Below are 24,017 nucleotides of genomic sequence, written 5' to 3'. Positions count from 1 at the left end.
TAAGTAGAAAGTAAAAGTCGACTCATGATTATAGCAAGGCTACAAGCAATAAGATTGGAAATAAATACTTTTATATGAAATTAGTAAAATATGAAAATATATTAGAGCTATATAGAGTTAAAAGTTTTTGAAAAATAAAAACTCTTGATTGGACAAGCTAATTGAAAAGTAGCATTTCATTGAATACGACAGGAACTAATAAGTATAGAAAATGTCCCCTCCCAATGTGTCTTATTGAATATATGTTTTTTTTGATAAATAAAGCATCTCCTATTTATATCTCTTTACTCCCATTAAGTGACAAATCCCTCTTTTTTAATTATTAGTTCCTGCTTGGAATCATTGGATGCCAATATATTTTTGAAGAACCAATGAGATTTATAGATTTTTGAAGTTGATTTATATTTCATAAAGTTCTATAATTTCTATTATTTTTTCAATTTAAATAATACCATTTATTAAGAATCCTATTGGCTATAAGTTGAAAAGGTAATGAAAAAAATAAATTTCATTATAAAAAACCAATAAAATTGAGGAACAATGTTCAAGTACAATTATTAACATTGTTATTAATAAATCTGACATAATTGTCTTGCTATCTCATTTTCCAACATGATGCATGTAGTTTTTTTTAACTGCATTAACGACATTCATATTTGTGGTTGGGCTTTAAATAAATCACATTTCGGATTTAAAACTAATCCATTAAAATTTCTAAATAAAGTACGAAGTTTATAGTAGAATGGATTTAAATAAAGTTTGAGGTTTTATATTTATTATTGAGAAAGTAACAGTAATTATTAAATTATTTTCAATTTATTTAATACGAAATTTAATTATTATTTTTAAGAATATTTTGATTTTTAATTGTCAACATAAGAGTTGAAAAACAATTACATATTTAATGTAAAGTATTTTAATTCATGGTTTGAATTAGGATCACTTTTTTAGTATGAATATTTTAAATATTTTTCTTTCATGTATTAGAGATTATAAAGTTGTGTATTTATGTTATTAAAGTCATAAAAAATGTGTAGGTAATAAGTGTAAATATTATTATTTTTAAATAGTGGATAAATAAGTTTATTATTCTATTTCATTAGGTATAGTTAACTAAGTTGTTTAATAGATAAAAGTCTTTAAATTAGTTCTACGTTACATTGATTTGATCTAGAATTTTTTAGAAAAAAATGTACTTGTATAAATTGTATTGAAGTTAAAATTAGTCTCTAGATGCATAGATGCATTTGTGGACCTTTTGTCGAACATCATCTATTATCCACCTTCATCTCAATTCTTCTTTTTAGAGACTCACAATACTTCAAAAACTACAGATATGACAGAAACTTTGGCACTTGCGCGTCTTGTTCTCTTTCCTCCTCTTAGTTTAATTAAAATCATGGATAGGAGAAATATAGGTTTATGTTTATTGCATTAAGCTTTTGAAACATATTTCCTCGATATACTCATACTAGCGCGAAGACAAGGGAAGATTGACTGCCGTCGTGGAATTGTATCAGATGCCCAATTTTGACTATGCTTCAATTTTTATATCGAACATATCTTTGGCAGTGATAATTTTGATATATTTGTTTGTCGCACTAGATTATTAGTCCCTGCCTTATAAGGCAGGGAACTAATGTTTTTGGTGGTGTTTCATAATTAAATTTTATAACTTAAGTCATTATAATCCTAAAGCTTAAAAATAGTTTATTTTTTAATTAATTTTTTATCAACAATTTCTATTTTACCATTGGCTAACAACATTTTTGCCAAAGGTAAAATTATTTCTTGAGATCAAAAATAAAAAAAATAGAAGTCTAGAATGTTCTTCAATCACTCTCATGGCCATATCCTCATTTGTGCCTGCAAAAGCTTAGCCAAACCATGACAGATGCCATAATATCCATACTGCATTAGATCACACCCAACCAGTAACAAAGCAAGAGCTGGTAAAAGCATGAAAGCAAGGGAATGAATCCAATTTGCATCAATAGCCGAGGAGACCCTCCATGATCTTTCTTTGGCTGCTACAATTCACAACTTTCAGTTTTACACTTGCCTTTTTGCTCTAAACCAGGAGTAGCTTGGGAATGGAGAATGGAATTGGAAACCAGAAATTTTCAGGGCATGTTGTGGTGGTGCCCTATTCCACTCTTGGCCACACCAATCTCATGGTTCAATTTGTCAAAATCTAGCCTTCCAAAGCTATCTCATTTCCTTTCTAGATCTTTTTCCTATATTTTCAAAAACCCCTATTTCCATTCTTGCATATTCAGAACCCCCAATTTCAGTTCCTATATTTTTTTGACCTCCACTTTTTGTACCTGCAATTTCCCCATTTTTTGCCCCATATGCACCAGTGTTAGCCCCTTCATTTCTCCCAAATCAGTACATCTCATCTTGAAGCTCTTCGATTTCTGCAACTCCATTGTAACGTCGATGCCAATGGTTTCGATTTTTGTGCTGCCATTTTTGAGCATGTCCACCGGGACTTCCATACAACGTTGTCTTCGTCGCCATTTCTTGCAAAGGTGGGGAAGATTAGTAGTGAAGCTCTAGCGAATTGTATTATTGTACATTTGCATCCGGAAAGGAAAATAAAGCGCCCTCGAAACCAAAGTCAGATGCATCTCAATGTAGGGCACCTTCTATGGGTGGGAAATTATAGGCATGTTACAAGTAGAAGAACCAAATATTCTTTGGCGCCTTCTCGATGTTTCTTTATTATTTCTCGATAAAAAAATTTAATTATGTGGCATCATTGTGGAGCTTGTCATTCCGTTTCACTTTTCCCATAGCACACCCAATTTACTGATGAAACCTTGTTCTCGTCAAGGAGATCTGGCCCACACACTCAACCGCCATGACACTATATGATTAGAATTTATATTGCAATGTTAATAATTTGGATGAAACTCTTCTACAACAAAGAATCAAAGCATGGGGCTATATGATTTTCAAATCTCTATTGAGAACGTCTTGCAAAATAATCATGTACCAACAGGACCAATCATAAATGCTGAGAAGCTCATTCTTTGTGAGCCTATGAAGAAGCTTATTATTAAGGTTATAAAGTAATATTATTTTAAAAAAGTATCATTCCCTCTTTATTCTTAGTAGCTAACGGTTAAATGAGTTCTGGTTTTCTGTACAGGAATCTTAAATCAAAACCTGCCCTGGCTGTAAGCTTGGAATTGTGATTTCTCCAAATTGAAGGACATCTATAGAGCCTTAAACCACAGCTTCGCCAAGCTTACTCACAAACAGATGATCTCTTTGCCTTGCCAATACATCAGCCTTAGTTTAATGTGTTTTACTGTTGATATTGCCAAATTTCTGGAAAAAGTACCCAAAAATGATAAGTGTTCAGTCCTTTTTTATATTTATTGCAGCAGTTGACATTTTATTTGCATATAGTCTTTCGTTTGTCTTCCATTTATAAATGGAACAAGAACCATTGGACAACAAGAGAAAAATAACATTTGTCAAATTCTACTAAAGGGATTGTTTTGATGAGTTGTTAAAGAAGCTTCTTCTATTTAGAGTTTTAGATGCTTTGGATTTGTCCTTTCAAAACAAGTAATAAAATTTAACAAATTTTCAAAACAAGGCTCTAATATAGGCAGTTAATAAAATAGAGTCAAATACTTGGTCAATCTTTAAATAGTGTTTGGTTGGATAGTTTTTAAATATTTCTAAAGTTTTGATTTTTTAAATTTTCTCAATCAAAATTTAATTAGTATAAAAGTTAAAATTTTTTATTTATCTTTATTGGGTCAAAAGTGAAGGAGCACTAATTTACTAAGTCAAGTAATTTGAAATAACTTCTTCCACAATCATTTCTTCAATTATAAGTTCAAATAGATTCAAAAGAACACCTCTTAGATAAGAGGCTCACAAATTGTTATGTTATTCATTTTTACTTTAAAATCAAATAAATTTCAATTAGTAATATTAAAATTATATCTTTATAATATCAATTCATAGAATAGTAATAAATTTAAAATATTTTGTTAGTTCTTTTTTTTTAAAAGCACATTTGAACAATTTTGTAGCATATTACTTCTATTAAACTTATCTATAATTTCAAATGATTTAAAAAAAAAAAATTTAAAGGAGGGGAAACAATTGTATTTTGATCATTTGGCTTCTTATAAAATTTGTTAAAATTCACTTAACTATTTTTTACTTATCCAACCTATATAAACATTCTTATATGAACGTTCTTATATGATGTTCATGTTTCAAACTATAAACAATTATTTTAACCAAGTATACAACCTCTCGACAAGTATATAGCCCATGCTAAAATGCATTACTTAATTTTATTAGACAACATAAAGAAGATCAAATATTTACAGACGAAGAAAATTTGCCCCCAAATCAAAATAGCCAGATACATATGCAACTTACAAAGAAAATGACAGATGAGCAAAAAATGTATCCACATCAAAACAAACATAGTAAGTATAGAACAACTTCTATTTTCTACTTCCCACAAAAGGCAGGGACTCTAGCTCCTTGAGAGCTCTTGTTGTGTTTCACGGACATATGAATGAATGAAAGATTTTTAATGACGTCCATGAGGCCATAAGACTAAGGGACCCACATAAAACTCCTAGTCAGTCTAATGTGATTTCTCCAGCCTGTCTGTTTTGTTGTGAATCTGCATAAGTAAAATGCCCCCCTTGAGGAGTCTTGGTCCTTCGAAAAAGGTCTTTTATGTTGTTCACTTTTAATGTTTCTTTGTGCTGGCTGCGAATGTGCTCGTATGCTGTACAATCCTTCAGATAGTGCCACTTTGTTTCCACCATGCCCTCGTTGGAAAATCTACAAGTATGCATAGGTATGCTTCTTTTTGTTTGGAAATAAACAGCCTCACCTTCCTGAGCGCTATCTTACCCCATACCAGACATTTCTGAAATTGGTGGAATGATTTCACGGCAATAAGTCATCCGCATATGTTCTCCATGTTGTTGGCACCTTCTTCCTTTTCTACATTGGCTTTCCCTCATCAATGGAGACGTTTGGCAGTTCTATGGTTTTGCATACGCATAGACTATATTCTTCCCCATTGCATATTCTAGGACCCACGATAAGCAAGGAGCACCTGAGATGATCACTATTGTATTGAGAGACCAGGCTGGGCATCATTCCAAATATACTCTTAGATTTGTGGCTTCTCCAAAAGGGAAATGGGTTTTTTGATGCATCACTTTGTTAGATCAAACTTCATGCTTGTATCCCACAGGATGACAAATTTTCAATTAGAAATCCCTCTCTGTTTAATTGGAAATGAGCAGGCCAATCAGGAATTTTTAAAAGCTTATCTAACTCAGCCACAACCAATATATTGGTATCAACCTGAGGATGAGACAAAGAAGCATTGAGTAATGATGGATGAGCTATGCATCTTAGAAGAACATTGGCAAGTATACTATTTTCTGAATTCATCTCTGCAATCAGAGCAGGAGCAGCTTGCCCATTTTCTGCCATCAGAGATACAAGTTCACCAATTTCCAATAGTTCATCTTTTAAATGATCACAATCTAGACAGAAATACATGTGGTAGACGCTCTGCATCTTCATCTATAATCGGAATGGACTGTTTAAGAAACTGATAATATGCTTTCATATCAGTGCACATGCTGCTTTGTTATACAGGGAGCAACTGGTAATATGTATGCTCTGTCCAGGCTTACTGTAATAACACCAATTTGTTTTTCATCATCTGTCACACATATTCATCATGGTCTTCTCTTAATTTTCTATCTGTTCGACATATGACCTTTCATTTATTATCTGAAAATAGAACCTTAAAACAAGCCTCTTCCTTTAACTTGTAATATGCATGTAACCTGCCATACCTAGTGACTTTGCTATGTGAGGCAGTAGGCAAAATAGTAATATCTTATTCCAGAATTATTTATTAATGGATCAGTGTTCAGAGGTTTTTTTCTCATAAGAAATTGGCTTTGTCTTCTCACCAGTATTTAAGTTTGACTCCGTCTTAATATTCTCAACTTTCAATCACTCTTATAGGTGACAAGACTTCATCGAGATTCCAGCATTACTTGACAAATGGAGGCCTTAAATTTTGCAGAAATTTGGGCTCCATCAGTATTAATTATAGTTTAAAACCTTGTTCTCAGCAACTTCTTGTCAAGGCTTAAAAAAAAGGCAACTTCTCAACAAAAAAACTCGGCAACTTAATGATTGCATAAATTTAATTAGAAATGCATTTTTTGGCTGTATTCAATAGACGCATCTAATAAGTCAATAAATGAGTAAAAAAAAAACTAAGTTGAGTCTAGACATATTAAATGCAAATTGGGTACAAAATAGCATCCTCATGTGGAATGCTGATGGTTGATAGCATGATAGTCTCAAGCAAAATGAAATTTATCAATTTTTCTTTGTCAAATTATACGTAAATACAACAATAAAACAATCTACGTCTTCCTTTTTCCCTTCCAAAAATCTCTAATAAAAACTATGGGAGAGGGTAGGGAGTCTAGTCTTAGGAGTCCATTATGACTATGACTCCTCACCCGAGACAGTTCCATGACTTGCCATGAGTTGTGCATGTAGTTTGGGGAGTCAGGCAGACCTGGCCGAGTTTTTATAACTTGAACCGAGTCATGGAATATAATATATAATTTCATAGATATGTAATATAATAGTATATAACTTCAAGGATTGTTTCATTTTGCTGAGTCCTTTTCGAGTTGCAGCCGAGTCACAAGTTGAGTCAGCCTTGTTGAGTCTGAGTTTGGGAACTCTACTCGACATAGTGAGCTATGACTGGACTTGTTGGTAGTGGGTCAGCGTCTCTTGTGAGGATTCACCACATGGTTAAGACATCTCCTGCGTATTCTATAAGTTTAGTGGTTGTATTAGGCCTTGACATGTTGATCTTTTGGTGCAATGACAACCTTAACTTCTAACAAGTGGTACAGAGCTTGGTCACAAGTTCAAATCTATGCAGGTTGTGACGAGTAATGCTAGGAGGGGGATTGTTGGTAGTGGGGCAACATCTCTTGCGGGGATTCGCGACATGGTCTAACAACCTCCTATGTACTCTATAAGTCTACTGGTTGTATTGGGCATTGATAGGTTGATCTTTGTGTAATGACAACCCTAGCTTCTAACAATTTCCTATGTATTCTATAAGTCCAGTGGTTGTATCGGGCATTGAAAGATCGATCTTTTGGTGTAACAAAAATCCTAGCTTCTAAGAAGTGGTATTAGAGCTTGCTCACGGTTTCAAATCTATGTAGGTTGTGACTAGTAATGTTGGAAAAGGGATTGTTGGTAGTGGGCTAACTTCTCTCAAGGGATTCATGACATGGTTGAACAACCTCTTGTGTATTCTATAAGTCTACTGGTTGTATTGGGCATTGAAAGGTTGATCTTTCAATGTAACAACAACCCTAGCTTCTAACAAGTCCATCTTTGGATGTAGATGTTGCTGACACTGGCAATGACTCCTCATCATTCTCGACCTCCTCATTCTTCTCAATGTCATCCAATCTTTGTCCAAATCCATCCTCCTCCATAGCCGACTTCTACAAAGCATAGATCTCAAATGTTGTAAACAATGGAGGTTGCTCCTGTGATGCCCAATCATTGTAAGGATCTATGTCATCCAAATTAAGTGGACCAGTTGGTGTTTACTTTACCTTGTGCACAATCAAAGGTTATATTGCACAAAGACAAGGTCATTGAGGAGTTTTTGTACTAACTAGTTCCCCTTCTTCGTGTGGATGGCCTCGAACAAGCTCTAATCGCACTCACAATTGGATGAGCTACAAGGTTGACAAATGATTCAAAGGGCAAGTTTTTGCAGATTTGGGACATAAATGAAATATTGAAGAGTTAGAAAGCAAGGTGAAAACACATTTTAATTATCTACTTATCATGCATGTGAAAGACTCCAAAATTCCAAATATTATGCCTTGGGTAAGAGTGGTTCTTCCTTTCTTTGCCATGTTTAAAGAGAACAACTTGCCCCTTGCATATATGTAAGTTTCCAATTCGGACATGGTGAGGTCTCTGATTTGAACCTCAGTTATCATCCTTTGTATGCATTTATTGAGACCCTCCATGACCTCGCCATTGGGATCTAAGTAAGGATAACAATAAACATAAAAGAGGCTTGAGGAAGCACTCTGCTGCATGAATGGGTTGTTCCACCTCTTATCTTAATAATCTCCTATATGGGGTCAAATCTCAGGCTGTCCCCTTGTAGCAATTTTTGATAGATTCCTTGGCTATATCCATGGCTTCATAAAGACACCCCCATTCGGATTAGATTCCCATCTACCACAAGTGGAGAACTCTAACCAAGGGCCCTGACACCTATAGTTGAAAAATACAAAGATATTAATCCTTAAAGTTACAAGTTAATAATGAAAAGCTTGAATACAAAAAAATAGAAAATTCAAGTTTTCTAGTTACCTTCACAATCTATGTAGCTCTTTGTGCAAATTGGTTATCAAAGACAATGTATGTAACATCTCTCTATCAGCCTTCTTCAAATAACTTGAGTCTATCCATTCTTGATTCATAAACATTTGTTTCAAAGTTGTCAAAGAAGTAAGAATAATTTGCAATATTAAGAAAATCTTTGTAGACCTTGTGATACTTGCTCTTGCCAACTCCTTGCCTTGGGTGTACTTCCTCATCAAGCAAAGAACCCAAGGGTGATTCTAGATGTATTTTTTAATCTTTCTTGCATCATCTACAACCAATCCCTACCAATCCCACCCAATCTAGTTTTCCTATGTCCTCCATAAGAAGGTTAAGCACATGTGCTGCACAAGGTTTCCAAAAAATTGTAGTATATTTGTCTTGGAGGATCCTATCAATTGGTACATATGCTGCTATTTTATCGGTTACGATTTGCACCAAAAAATTGCCGAGTTTGCCAAATTTCTCCCAAAAAATTGGCGAGCTTTTGTTAAAAACTTGGTTGTAGTTTTAAAACAACACTTAAAGGCAAAAATGTCCCAAAGTTTCACTCATTTTTTTCACTTGTGTTCAATGTTACCTGGGGATGTGTCCTTGACCTAAACTCTCTCGTCCCCATACCAAAAACGTTTCAAGGACTTGGAGATTAGTTGTTATTGTGAGGAGACCCTGACAGTAATCTATTTTAGGGGCTGACAGGCTAACCTTGCCCTACCCTACACTATAAAAGAGTGGGGAAAGGGGAATGGGCAGTGCCGGCGAGTGGTGCATACAGAGGCCCCTACTATTCTAAAAGGAACTAAAAGTGAGGAGGGGCCTTGGGCGGCTGGCCCTACTCTTCTAAAGGGGCCCACCCTGCTAGGCAAGGTGCTGGCCATGAGGGATGCCACCCTATCCCCCTTTTCTGAAAATTCCTCGGAAATGTCTCGAAAACTTGGGGGCTTTGGGAAAATATTTTGGGGACATCTATACGTCCTCGGGACAGTTGGGGATGCCTTGGAAGTCCCTAAGATAGATGGGCATCCCTAATTTTATAGACAACATTAGCACTTGAAACTTTTTCTTTTTTAATTTTAAAGTGGGCTCCTCCATCCATGTTCACCATAACATGCTTATTACTGTTTGGTAATTAATTCCTGCTATTTGGGACCCTCTGATTAGTATTTGACAATAGTCATGCTCCACGCAAGGTGCTGGGAAAGTCTGAAAATTGCATTGTAGACCTAGAACATATATCCTTATGTCATTTTCTGGCAGTACACTAGTGCTTGGTTGGTCTTGGGTTTATCTGGGTCCTTTGTGAAAGATATGGTGGATATTGGAAGTTGCATCAAGATACTATTTTACTGTAACAAACCTATATCATGATCAAAAATGTATAGAGGAACTTTTTGTATTAATATTAGTCCACTTGTAATGAATTGGAAGTGTAGTTATATAACTAAATGATAGTAGACATTTCTAGATGTCTTCACCAAACTTTTGCAGCAAGAGCGTTGGAAACAATAGTTTAGCGGAAGTGCTCATTCATCCTCCTTTGAACAAGCATTTTCAGTCCAATCCTTTAACAAGGATGAATGCCCATCTCAGTCATCTGCTCAGTCTCAAAATAGCTCCAAGAAGAAGCAAATCTTGTGCAACTACTACCACAAATTTGGTCATGTGATCCAAGAATGCAGAACTCACATTGCTTCTGATTACCCGGAAGTAAAGTGGATCCTAGCCACATGCCAACTCGAGGCTGCCTTTTCGGCTTTTAAAGGACATGCACATTTATGTTATTTGAAGATAGATTGGCCATTAAGGGAGGATATTACGACATTAGATAGTTTCCATTTACTCTCTCTTTGGTCTTTTTCTAATGGTTACTCTTTTTGTAATGTTTACATAAACTCATGTCCGTTATGGAAACTTTCATTTTCACTCTACAAGAATGTTTCTATTTCCTCTCTCATGTTCATTATAGAAACGTTCTCTTGTATCATGTATATATAGATCATTTATGATATTTGTTTAATAACACATTCATTATTTTACCATAATATTATCTCTAGCCCTTTTAGGATGCATGCCTACATATCCATATGGGCATGTGTCTACTGAGGCACTTACAAGCCCTGAAGCTGACCTAGTCATAGAAGAATCTCTATCAATATTCAATGATGAATTTTTAGTGACTAGAGGTAATGAAATGTAGATAAAATTGAGATTATGGTATTATGGGGCATGGCGTTCTATTCCAAAACATATTGCTATAGGGTGCGTCAAGAAGCATTGGCCTAATAAAATTACTATCTTTTTTTGGCTAGCATATGCTAACAAATTGACAAGAGATAAGAAAAGAAGTTGATAAAATAAACAAAATTATCTTCACTTGAAATACAAATGATTGGAATATTCGTTGGACGATACAAGTACATAAAAGTACCAATTGGGATGAGATTATTTAAAGAGAGAAAGCCTTGAAGGTAAGTAAAATCCTTGATTTTGAGAGAAAATGATAGAAGCTACCTTAGTTCCCTCCTACAGATGGGATCTCCAATGGATAACTCCTACGTTTCTTTTTCAGTCTAATATTTCCAGTTTAGACAATATGCAAAATATATGTTAGAATGAAATCTTAGGATTTATGCCTTAAACTTGCTCACGTTATTTCTAATTTTGAGTATAGTTTTCCTCAACTTAACATAATATCATTGGTTGATCGTTATTCTCTTCAAAATTTTCTTTAATATCGTATTAATTTCTACTTGTCTGACCTCTTCATTTAACCATTCATTTTGTCTTGAATCAAAGTACTCTTTCAATTCAGGCATTTGAAGTTTAATATTCAATTTTCCCATATCTAATTTGATAAAGGAAGATTAAAAAAATAGGGAAGTGGAAGTGCTTGGCTCTTCTCATTCTTTATCTCATAAAATATACAAAAGACAAAAAGAGTTGGATGACTTTTCAAGCACCATTCTCAGATGCTTGCAAAAAACAAATAAAATTGTTTCAAGTACACAACTAAATATTTCAAAAAATAAACTTATTGTACTTACAATCAATATTTCTAACATCTTCCTTGTGCTCCAATCTTTATGGATGTGATGGTTCCCTACAATGCACCCTCAATGTTTGTCTGGAGGAGGTTTGGGAGCTTGACCAATAGATCGAGAAGTGATCAATATGTTGATTGAACTACTGTAAAATTGCTTACTAAATATCTTTCAAATAACTTGCAACGATTTTAAATTTGACTCATAGGGATCTTCTCAAATAGATGTTAGGAAGCTGGTATTAATTGATGAGCAATGCAACACCTCAGATTAGACAATATATTAAGTCAAGCTAGTACCATTGATATGTCTCAACAGTCAAATTTAGTAGAAACATTTGTAATGTCCCCATTTTTGCCACCATCAAAGTTTGAGGGATTAGCCTATTAATGTGATCCTCGTAGGCTAATTATTGTGAATAGAGGGTCTTCTGAGGCATAGGCTTGGCTATGGGAAGTTCTTGTCTTCTTCACGATTCATTATGTTCTAGTTTGGTCGTCGTTTGACTTAGATTGGACTTCGTTTGGGCTTAGTTTCACACACTTGCGATTTATGGCAAGTCGGGTGATGACTGAGAGGGACCCTTGCTATTTTTTGGAAAGTGCATTTGGTCACATGGGGAAATAATAGGAGTGACTATTATTTTAGACGACATATTTAAATGATAAGTATTTTGGGAGTTATTATTATTTTAGTGGCCAAATTATTATTAAATCATTAAATGGCTTATTGTAAAGTTATAATTTAACTTAATAATATCACTTAAGTTGAAGGTTGACCATTTATTAATTAATTATAAGTCTTAAGTCAAGTGTGAAATATAAAAGAGCAAGGAGTTGTTATATTTAAAAGTTGAAGCCTCTTAAGTGAAAAGCATCTTCATGAAGCCATGTGCTAGAAAAGTTATTTAATAAAAGAATTTAATGGAAGCTTCTAAGTAATGGTGTGTTGGTGAAGCCAAGTGCATTATAAAATGTGGCTTCATTAAAGGAAATATATCATCCGATTGTTTATTTGACTTTTGTTGACTCTTGTGAGGGTTTTTGAATTAGTCAATTTCTTTCCATTACTGAAGTATAATGGATCTGGACTAAGTATTGTTGCTCTCTCTTTCTGTGGCGATTGTGGCTTGAGAAGCAAGTGATTTCTGAAGAATTGTGTTGACACCTTCCATTGTTGTGTTCACTGAGGCTTGGAAGGGTTTGACGCTGAAAGTTTTGGTAATTTGAATCTGCATTTGGGGAGTTAGTCATATCTGATTTTGGCATCCAAGTAAGAGGGTTTCTTATGTACGATACATTGCTGAAGCTGAAGATTATTTGATGGTATTTATTCTACACTGTTGGACATCCTTGCATATTGATTTTTGACCAATATTACTGCCATTAGAGGGCAGATTGAAGGGCTACATTTGAGTTTCTTGGCTGGAGCAATCTGCTAAAGGGTGAGATGTAGAATCTCCTAGTAGCTTAATACTGAATTAGCTGCATTTCATATGAGGGTTGTCTCCTACTAAGTTGGTGTGGGAATTATTGTGAGTTGCTGCAATATATATATCAGATGCGAAATACACTAAGGTTTTGTTAATTTGTTACTTGTCTCTTTATCATTGTAATAATTGTCATCATTCATTTAACTTGCATGCAAAGTGTTTGTAGAAATGTCTATTGGCTGGAGATGCACCTTTTAGATGTGGAAATCATATATATGCATTTGAATGGTCAAAAAAAGATTACATTTGTACTTCAGTTCTTTTCTTGGATATTTAATAACGTTTTGCAAGCATCTAAACTAAATTTGAAACTATTAAAAGCAAGTAAAAGTAATCTGAAAATAAAGGACAACAAGATAGAGTTTTCATGTAAAGTGTTTGACAAAATGTCAAACATCCAAAAGTAAAGTATTTTGATGTTTGTTGGAGTTAGAACCGATTGGGTGTTCTTACAGTGGTATCAGAGGGTTTCCTGCCATCCTGTGGGTTAAGAAATTCTTTCTTATTTGAGATCTGCAGTAGTGATTGAAGTGATCAACACTCTTGTTTTTTCTAGTTATGGACAGACACAGGAGGCCTAGTAGTTGAGGGAGCTGGCAGAGTAGTGAGGAAAATAGCAAGAAAATAAAAGATTTGAGAGAGAGTATGGAGAAGTTTAAGCTTCATTAGTAGAGATAGGTTGCAAGTCTATCGGATCCAGAGACGGTTTATAGAGCAACGGGGTATATGGTTTTCGCTTTTAGGAGACAAGCACCAAGGATGCAGGGAAGAAGGCTTGAGTTATCTCTGGTTAGCATTCAAGAGGTAGATGTATTTGTGTTCAGTATGACATCCACTAGTCCTTACCATAGTTCTGATGATGGACTTTCCATGGAGACATGTGGATGTGCCAATGCCATTGGTGGATAGCAACATTGAGCTTCAGTGTGTTGAGGAATCTAGAGTTGTTGTGGAGTGCAGGTGCTAGTGGGATAGTAGTTAGTGCTGATTGTTTTGAATCTCTCGAGGAGGGCATTGAGGTTGGAGATTTGTATTTCAATTGTCGCAGTGTTGCTCCATTGCAGGAGGTAGTTGCTCCCTCAGGTGGGGCCAATACATATATGAAGTTGTGATATTGGTGATTTGGGTGTTACAACGGAGTCAAAAGATGTTGGAGTATGCTCCAAAGTTATTTATTCACAACCTGGCATAGAGTCGTGTTCAAAGTTAGGTGGCAGCAGTTAAGGCTTTGTCAGGTGATGGGGATACAAATAGTATGGACAACTCTGATGATCCATTTAAGGATGCTATGAGCTGTACCAAGTATGATATTCCTTGTCAGATATTGGGTGTTGACTCCGAGGAGGTTTTGAATGGGTCTGAGGATCAAGATATATAGGAATGTCTATTGAGGTGGAAGTAGAGTTATACGAGGAGTTTGATACAACAAGGGATTCCACTTCTCCAAAGGAAGTGTTGGTTGAGGTACTGAGTAGTTGTATCTTAGTTACAGAGGTGTGCAAGGATGATAGCACACATGTGGTGAATAGTCTGATTGAGTTTCCTATCACAGTGTAGATAGTGAGGTAGTGTGCTTATAGAGGAGTTAGGGGTTACAAAGGCATCATGTGACTTGTCAGTTGAAGGTGAGTGATAGTGACATCACTTCAGCTCTGGAGCATTATGATGTTATTTGTCAGATGCTAGTTGCATGTAGTTGGGATGCTCTGATGTCAGATGAGCATGGTGATAGTAGTTTTTCCCTGGCAGAGGTTCATGCGCTTCGAGAGGCTGTTAGAATCTTGAAGCATAATTTTTCATAGTTAGTTGCTGACATGGATTACCTTTTGGAGTGAGGTAGCATTTGTTTTGAGATGTTGTTATGGAAAGAGGAGGTGGTAGTGATTTTGGACTCTCTCCGGTGTTCTCAGTTGGCTCCCTAGGAGTCATAGTCACATCTGGATGAGGTTATCCATAGTTGGAGCATGTTCAGTCTACACCAGCTATAGATCCAATCTAGTTGCATATTGTGGTAGTTGGTGTTGAGTTTTCTTCCACACTTGGGGTTGAGGGACGTGATGATATGGTAGATACATCCATCCAGGATATGGGTGTAGTAGGTACAAAGGAGGTGAGACCATCAGTGGAGACGGGCTCTCATGGTGATTTGCTTCCTTCTCCTAGAAGTGAATCTATTTCTTCTTTTTATACAATTGGTAGTAGTAGACAGTTGGCGGTGTCATGTTTTCAGAGGGATCAACTATGGGTCGTGGGGGAGTTGGTTGATGCTTCCACATATAATTTCTAGATCTAGTCTAGCTACAAATCCAATCCAGTTGCATATTTTGGTGGTTGGTGGTGAGTTTGCTTCCACGCTTGGGGACGAGGGACGTGATGATGTGGCAGACATATGCCTCTTGGATATGGGTGCACTAGTTACAAAGGAGGTGAGAGCATCAGTGGAGACAGGCTCTCATGGTGATTTGCTTCCTTGTCCTAGAAGTGAATCTATTTCTTCTATTCATATAGCTGGTAACAGTGGATAGTTGATAGTGTCATGTTTTTAGAGGGATCATCTTTGGGTTGCGAGGGAGTAGGTTGATGCTTTCACATATAATTTCTACTGCGTAGAGTCTTTCATGAAGTATCTTTTGGAGATTTCGGATGTGTGGGAGGATTCATAGAGAGTGTTTGAGGGTACTGTAATCCATGGGTCTCGTGCTATTTGGAGGTTGGTGTGAAAGATTGTAGAGACTTTGTCTACGATGCTTCCCCATATGGATCTTGTGGTTAGGTTTGTTGAGAGAGTTGCCTAGGATCCTTCCCGACCAGTAGTTCGGACTCAGAGATTGGAGCCGTCTACTAATTCCTAGTTTGATACTGAAGAGCCATTTACAAAGATTGGGAGTTTTTACCAGTATTACACAGTGAGGAGTGCTCATCATTTTACTTTTGACCCACAGGTAGAGGATTTGGTTTCATGTAGGTGTGGTTTGGCTCCATTTCCATACCATCCTCTATGGGGTGGGTTTGCACCATCTATAGTTTATAGGATTGGTAGTTACAAATTAGTAGTAGGCTACTTGTAGATTTAGCATATCCATGACAATTTTGTAGTGGATGGATATTAGGGTTATGACATAGATACTTTTGGGAGTGCTAGTTCTTATTGCACATATGGGCTTCAAACTCATGTTAGTTTGGTAGGGTGCGTAGGAAGTTTTGATCTAACAGGTGATATTGGAGATCCACTTCTCTTTGTTATGGATGGATGTGAGTTATGTCTTTGTAGGGATGTAGGTGGAGACAGGTTTAGCATTGTGAATTAGTTGAGATGCCATCTTTGGTATGGTAATAGTATACTCAGGATAGCTCCGTGGATAGAGTTATCATCAAAAAAGTTTGTAGATGATGCTTGCGAAATCACACATGCTTTTCCTTTGGATCCGGGTGGATTGATGTATGCCTTTGGTTCCGGGGATTGCTTGAGGACAAGCAATCTTGGGGAGGGCAGGCTGTAATGTCCCTATTTTTGCCACCATAGAAGTTTGAGGGATTAGCCTATTAATGTGATCCTCGTAGGCTAATTATTGTGGGTAGAGGGTCTTCTTAGGTAGAGGCTTGGCTATGGGAGTGTCTTGTCTTCTTCATGATTCAGTATGTTCTAGTTTGGTCTTTGGTTGACTCAGATTGGACTTTATTTAGGCTTAGTTTCATGCACTTGCTATTTATGGCAAGTTAGGTGATGATTGAGAGGGACCCTTATTATGTTTGGAAAGTGCATTTTGGTCACATGGGGAAATAATAGGAGTGACTCTTGTTTTAGACGACATATTTAAAGGATAAGTATTTCAGGGGTTATTATTATTTTAGTGGCCAAATTATTATTAAATCATTAAATGACTTATTATAAACATATAATTTAACTTTATAATATCACTTGAGTCGAAGGTTGAGCATTTATATAAAAGAGCAATTAATGTGTATCCTCAAAGAATACCTCTTGAAGCAGTGATTCATTCCTCAATGCATATTCTGAACTCGTAAATGGAAAGTTTAGGATCAACAATCTTGTATCAAAGGACACACAGCACAAAATCAAACTTTTTAATGTCTGATATGTTTTATGAAGACCCAGAACAGTCCAGAAGTCCAACAAAAAAAGGATTCCTGTCTCAAATGATGTGGAGCCTATCATAATCAAACTGGAAATATTCTTGAGAGTGGCACTGTAACTCCAAACAGGAATAGATTGGCTGTCTGCAGGATTGAGGGTGAAACCCCCCCTAAATCTGTAGATATTTTCCTCCAAAAGTTGTGCCCTGTGGTTTAGGAACCACAATACTTCTCAAACATGAATCAATTCACCTTCTTATTCTTATGCCAAGGGCCTTGGTGTGTTCCTAGTATGCTAACGTACTTTATGTAAGCTGTGAACAACTTAAATGTAAACAAGATTTAGGGTGAGCAGAAAAATAAGGCATGGATCCCTAGAATAATCACGCCTCCTTCACAAGTATGACAGCCACCAAAAATGCTCTTATAAGTTATTATTTGTTAGATAAATCACAATATTTTTTCTTCAACACCAAAACCAAATGGAATCGATGCATCTCTATTCAGCACCAATAATTTCAATTATTCTATGGACAAGGTTGCTTACTTGTGCAGTTTTGCATGAAATTGCATGCCTATTTTCTAGAAAGCAGTTTCTATTCTATATGGCTCGTCTGCTGCTATATATCTGTACTTGCTCCCTAAGATGATTAACCAATTGTCATTATTTGCATTCTTAGTGTATTTCATATTTGGAATACTTGTTTCTTACAATTTGGTACTCGCATTCACTTATACGCTCCTGGCTGATTTTATATGTTTAATTTGTTTGATTTTTAATACCTAACTTTCATATTGCGATCTGAGATGGATGATACAAATATTGTTAATTTCCATGGATATTTTTGTGCGTGTCTTAAGTACCAACAATAGTGAAGTGCTTTTGCCATTATTTTTTTCCAAAACATTAATAAGATTCTCAGGCTGAAGTGTATGGCTTTTACTTTGTTCTCTTCATTTTTTAATTTAATTCTTTTCTTGTAATCCTTTATTTTTGTGGTAGCTACAAGAGATAATTGACACAAGTAGTGACACTCATGTAATTTTTTTTCTTTCCAATATCTAAATTGACAGGTCATTCAAATGGTTTCACTAATGGATCGGCTCTTAAAGCTGGAAAATCTTGATCTACAGTTAACTCCATACAGAGTATTGGCAACAGGTCAAGATGAAGGGATGCTAGAATTCGTACCATCTAGTTCTTTGGCTCATGTAAGTGGAATTCTACTGTGCACTATTTTAGTAATCCGATGAGAGGTCATATGCATTTTATATATATTTGATGAAATTTCATATCACATTGCACTAGCATTTTGATGCATAGTGAGTTTCTGTTGACAAATCAGAAATCTTGGCATCCATGGCAGCTATGTTACAAGCGTTTGACCTTTTTAACTTTAATTTTTATAACTAGAATATGAACATTTTTAAATGTCTTCAATTTTGGTGCAAACTGTCAGCCACTAATATGCACTGGAGCAACTTGTTACCATTTGCAAGATGAGAAAATGAAGCTGATATACATTAATTCACTTAAGCAGTTGTATTGCAAGACCAAACATTAAAGGTTTTTAATTCATTTTCCAGTGAGATATACCCTATTTTGATGGCTTATGTTTTTAAGATCCTTATTAATATGGTCTCTTTAATTTCTTGAAATGAAATATTTGTTGCTTCAAAACTTGGCACCTAAACAAGATTCTCTTACCTATGCAATTTCTTATTTTTAATTTTCTTTCTAGGTATGTTACTTGGTTAATTGTTAATGCCTTTTGTCTTTTATAAATCAGATCCTATCAGAATATCGAAGTATCATAAATTATTTGCAGCAATACCACACTGATGAAAGCGGACCATTTGGCATTACAGCAACCTGCCTTGACACATTCATAAAAAGCTGTGCAGGTTATTGTGTGATCACATACATCCTTGGTGTTGGTGACAGGTATCTAACTTGCTTTCCAGTCTTCTGGATTCGTCATATATTACTTATTCTAGTTAGCATCATGTGTAGAAATATGGTAGGGCAGAACTCCCACCAATATTGGAGAAATACAGAACTGTCTGAAACATCAATCTGTGTTTTTTTCAGGTCTGTCTTGTTCTACTCACAAGTAACAAGGCTACTTCCAGTTTCAGGCATGACTTGGATTAGTAATAGACATGGATCCATCTATATTAGGCATTTAGCAGTTCTCCTTGCAGTATTCACACATATTGCCAATTTGAAATTGCAGAATGTCTCTAGACTATCTATATTTTGCCTCACCTGGAGAAACATCCATTTTTGTTCATATCCTCTCCATACCATCATTTTTTATTATGAACTTGTTTACCCTTCATTGCAATCTTATATCTTGAGGAGAGGAATGTTGTATCACTTATTATTGTTTTAATTTGTGTTCTGCATGACAATAGAAAATAGAACAACACATACAATTGAACTATTCTTCAAATTGTAAGAGGAAGTTCCTTGAGATCCAACTAGATTTAACCTTAGACCTAAACTATAGACAAATCTTACTAGCATAGTTTGTAGACTCGGACTTGGAGAGTACTCGGCAAGCCCGAAATTTTCAACTTGGCAAAAACTTTGTAATGTCCCTAAGGTGATGGCCTGAAGGGAAACTCAACCTGAAGGGGAACTTGACCTAAAGGGAGAACTTGGCCTGAAGGGGAACTTGACCCAAAGGTAATTTTCTGCCCCAAGGGGAACTCAACCCGAAGGTAATCTATGCTCGAAGGTGATCTCGGCCTAAAGGGGAACTCGACTTGAAGGAGATCTCGAGCCGAAGGGAAATTAGGTTCGAAGGGAAACTCAATGCGAAGGCGATCTTGGTCCGAAGGGAAACTTGAGTGAAATGGGGTTATATCATAGGTCTTCTCTTTGATGTACAATAAGCGGCCCCGTGACATACAATAGGCCCTCCCTGTGATGTATTGTAGCCCCTATGTTGTACAATAGGCCCTCTCTGTGATGTATTGTAGGCCCTCTTTGTGATGTACTGTAGGCCTTCTCTATGATGTATTGTAGGGCCTATGTTGTATTATAGGCCCTCTTTATGATGTGCCATAGGCCTTTTGTTGTATTGTAGGCCCTCTCTATGATGTATCATATGCCCTTAATGCACTCACAAATGAATAACATACTATGCAAGAATGATCATATACCGATTACTAAATTGAATTAACAGAGATTTCACAAGGCCCACACATGTAAAAATAAATTCAGATTCAATAATGATAGTACTTCAAATTATATCAAATAGATCTTCAGTATAACAATTTTATACCAAGAGATGAAAATAGATTTGTCTTCAGATAAAGATTTTCACAAACTTGATGCACAATGTGAAATATTTGAAAGATATTTGCAACTGTAGACTAGGGTGAGCAATGACTCCCACTGAAACTACAATCTCATAATAGGGAGGATCTTTCACCTCTAAAACTATAGAGGAACTACTTTTAGCCTCCAGCCTCTAGAAATACAAAGAAGAGTAAAATAACATCCATGATGGTTTACAATATACAACTATCTCTTTATAAAGGCCTCCACTTGAAGCGTCCAAAAGTTTTCAACACCCGACATTAATTTATTAATTTGGGTTCCCTTTTTATTTAATAATTAAACTAATTAATTAAATAAAACCTTGTGATATTTGAATTTTTGGACCACTTAATTAATCAACCTAATTAAGACTATTTGAAAATTGGGGGTATTACAAATCCTTGCTGCCCAAAGATTGCTTGCCTCAAGCAGTCTGTCATTAAGCAATTTGTTGATTGCAACGCTTTAGGATCCCAAACCAAGCATAGACATTGGTAGAAGTATCTGTTGGAAGCTTCATGTTGCACCATTATTACGAGAACAACCTACAAATCTCCAACAAGTTTCCATTGCATCACTCATATAAATTTGCCATGCCTGGAGTCAGGTTCCATTGAAGCCAATCACCAAACACATAAATGCTAAGATCTGAAGATTTCATGCTATCAATCTTCTAGAATCTCATGACTTGAGCAGATCTTGTTGTTACCATGAGGAAGGCCCTTGCATGGAGAGACTTGTTGTTACCATGAGAAAGCACCTCGCAGGGAGAGATTATATTTATGCAGGCCTCATGCTCCACTAAAAAAATTCCACAATCAACTGACAGTAGTTGTTCCTGTAAGAGATCATCAATAACATCTTCATGAAGCTGATCAATCATTGGTAGCGCTTGATCATTAAAAGTGTCATTGATAGAGCAAGTTGATCGTGAAGTGCTAGTTTGACAAAATTTGTGCAATCTTCACCCTTTTGAAAATTTGGATATGTTATATTTGAATGGACAATTGTTGACTTATTCTTGTCCAAATCCTCCTCCGGTTGCAATGTAGGCGTGACTTCATTCGCAGGGCTCATTGTGCTAAGTACCTCATTTATTATCACTCATCTGAGATTGATGTTGCAAGTCTTATTACCTTCAAAGGATGAGTACTTCAAACTTAGGTCTATGAAGTCCTCGAGGGATATGTCATTCTATCGTCTACCATTAATCCAATCCTTTATTTTTTTCAACGAATCAACCCAATTGATTTCTAAAGCGTTACATAGGTTGGCAACAATTTGGCTCTGATACCACTGTAATGTCCCCAATACTTGAAGGGAAGCTCAGCCCAAAGGCGATCTCAACTTGGCAACTTGGTCCGAAGAGAATCTTGATCCAGAGGGAAACTCAGCTCAAAGGGAAATCTCAACCTTAAGGGAAATTAGACCCGAAAGTGATCTTGGCTTGAAGAGAATCTCTGCTCGAAGGGAGTCTCAAGTGAAGTGGGGTTGTACTATATGACCTCTCTGTGATGTATTGTAGGCCCTCTCTGTGATGTACCTTATGCCCTATGTTGTACTGTAGACCCTCTTTGTGATGTACAGTAGGCCTATTGATGTCAGTTTTGTACCACTACATAACATGTAGCAATTGAATATATGATATGGAATATCAAACACTCAATGCCTCTCTTGAAAAGTAAATACTCATGAGGACATAAGAAAAACTCCAATGTTCCTTACACCTTTGGATACTAACTCAGTTATATTAATGTGATTTGATGGTTAATCACGTAGGCGGCCTTATGTTGTTCATTCGAAGATAACTTGGACTTTTGCTGTGATGGTGATGATGTCTGGCTTTGCAATTTATACTAGCGTCAAAGGATGTTGATGGTGATGATGATGGAGGGTATGTCTGCTAATGATTTTTCTCCTTTTCTAACTTTTTTCTTCAAAACTCCAACTATTGAACTACTCGCTGCTTTACTTCTACTCCTATGAATGAAAAGATTAGCAAATGGACGGGGATCAAATCTGAGGAAAGCTTACCAACGGCTCTACCTCCATAGATGCAATGATTCAAGGGGAAAAGACTAGATTACCACACAAGGTTTTCTAACCAGCCGCTAGAATGCTAGTGGCTTGGCTTATAGATCCCTATCAAACATCCACTAAATATCACCATGCAACTATCCATCTACTCTTGCTCTTAACAGCATTCTTGAAATAAAATCTACTTTTCAATGAAATTTAAGTCTAACTACTAGAAGTAGAAACCATGCAATAACACCAAGTGTTCTTAATCACCATGCAAGTCACAACAATGAAAAAGAGAGGCAATTTTGGTATTATCTTAAGCAACAATTTTGTTCAACCCTTTACAAATGAGAGCAAAAGGCCTTATATAGAGGCCAAAATTACAACCAACGACAGAGATTAAGAGGCAAAATCAATGATCCAGATCAAATCCCAAAAGCCCTAATTAGGGTTGCCACCCCATCGGCGAATGAGAAGATGCCACCTCATCAATGGACCAATGAAAAAAAAGGAAAAGTGGCAACAAATGAGAAGGCACCAAAATGGTAGCCAATTAGAATCAGACACCTACCCTACCCAAAAAGAAAGGAGAATTTGCCACTTGGGCTTACATCAAATGATCCTCTAATATAATTCTACCCTTTTCTTTCATCCTTTTAGCCAAGGCAATGAATTTGGCTAGCCTGTCGTTGACTTCCTTCATGGGAGGGCAAGGCGTGTGCTTCATCTTGAGCTTAGCTGAATTCATCATGTTGCTCACTGCTTGTAGTGTCTTCTTATGATCCTTCTCATACTCTTTCGCATATCCGATAAAGGCATTGAGGGAGGCAAGGGTGCCCAAATGTTTCTTCTTGATGGCAACCTTCCCCAACTCATCCAATCTTGATCCAAATTCTGTCTCATTGACAATCTCCTCTTTGATATCATCAAAATCAAGTGTAGCCCCAACATCACTCATCATGGTTGAAATGGAAGTGTCAATGCTTGGGTTGTGCTGTGCAATTTCGTTCCGTATCTCTCCAGGTATCCTTAATCTGGTGGTCAAGGCAACAAACCAAGACTCCACCATACTCATTCCTACTTTATCTACCAACTTTGTTCTCTCCAAATATCTCTTCGGTAGCTCAATAAATGCCTGTAGCCTAGGAATGGCTAAGTCCTTGACTACAAGGAAATCCTTCCACTCCCCTTCAAATGTTCTGAATTTGTCTCTAATAGCCACTAATGACCTAAATGCCGAGATAAAGGAAGGCAAGAAATTTCACCCATCTTGAATTATATCATTGATCCAATCCTTGACTTTGCGCAACTGAGTTGATATCTCTTCTATGTTGCTCTCACTGTCTTGTGGAAGGGCTTGGTGCAACTGTTGGATAAGCTGACAATCTCTCCAATACTTGTTTTCGGCTTCCAACTTTACAATCCTCTCATTTGCTTTCCTCAACCTTTCTCTAATTGAAACCATGCCTTCTTGGATCTCCTCACATTCCATGTCATCTGTGATTTTTTCCAAGTTATGCTTTTTTATCTCATACTCCTGGGCTACAATCTCATCCACTGC

General features: G+C 36.3%; 1 protein-coding gene and 1 long non-coding RNA gene across 17 annotated transcripts in view; both read left to right on the top strand.

Annotated features, from left to right (window-relative positions):
• The window catches only part of LOC149533827 (phosphatidylinositol 3-kinase, root isoform-like), a 246,894-nt gene that overhangs the window by 170,289 nt on the left and 52,588 nt on the right, over nucleotides 1-24,017 (top strand). For all 16 annotated transcript variants that reach the window (XM_089804320.1, XM_089804314.1, XM_089804311.1 and 13 more), the window contains 2 exons: nucleotides 18,178-18,315; nucleotides 18,894-19,048. In XM_089804320.1, the coding sequence (XP_089660446.1) occupies nucleotides 18,178-18,315; nucleotides 18,894-19,048 (293 nt within the window). The remainder of the gene's footprint in view (nucleotides 1-18,177; nucleotides 18,316-18,893; nucleotides 19,049-24,017) is intronic.
• On the top strand, nucleotides 1,880-3,503 carry LOC149533828 (uncharacterized). The gene is made up of 2 exons (XR_016356936.1): nucleotides 1,880-3,069; nucleotides 3,158-3,503. It is a non-coding gene; the product is annotated as an uncharacterized LOC149533828 (long non-coding RNA).

Source organism: Cupressus sempervirens, chromosome 10 (assembly GCF_028749045.1).
Source record: "Cupressus sempervirens isolate cs-2001-9-10 chromosome 10, ASM2874904v1, whole genome shotgun sequence".
Lineage (NCBI taxonomy): Eukaryota > Viridiplantae > Streptophyta > Pinopsida > Cupressales > Cupressaceae > Cupressus > Cupressus sempervirens.
Note: the sequence above shows the minus strand (reverse complement) of the source record. Positions and strands in the feature narration are given on the sequence as shown.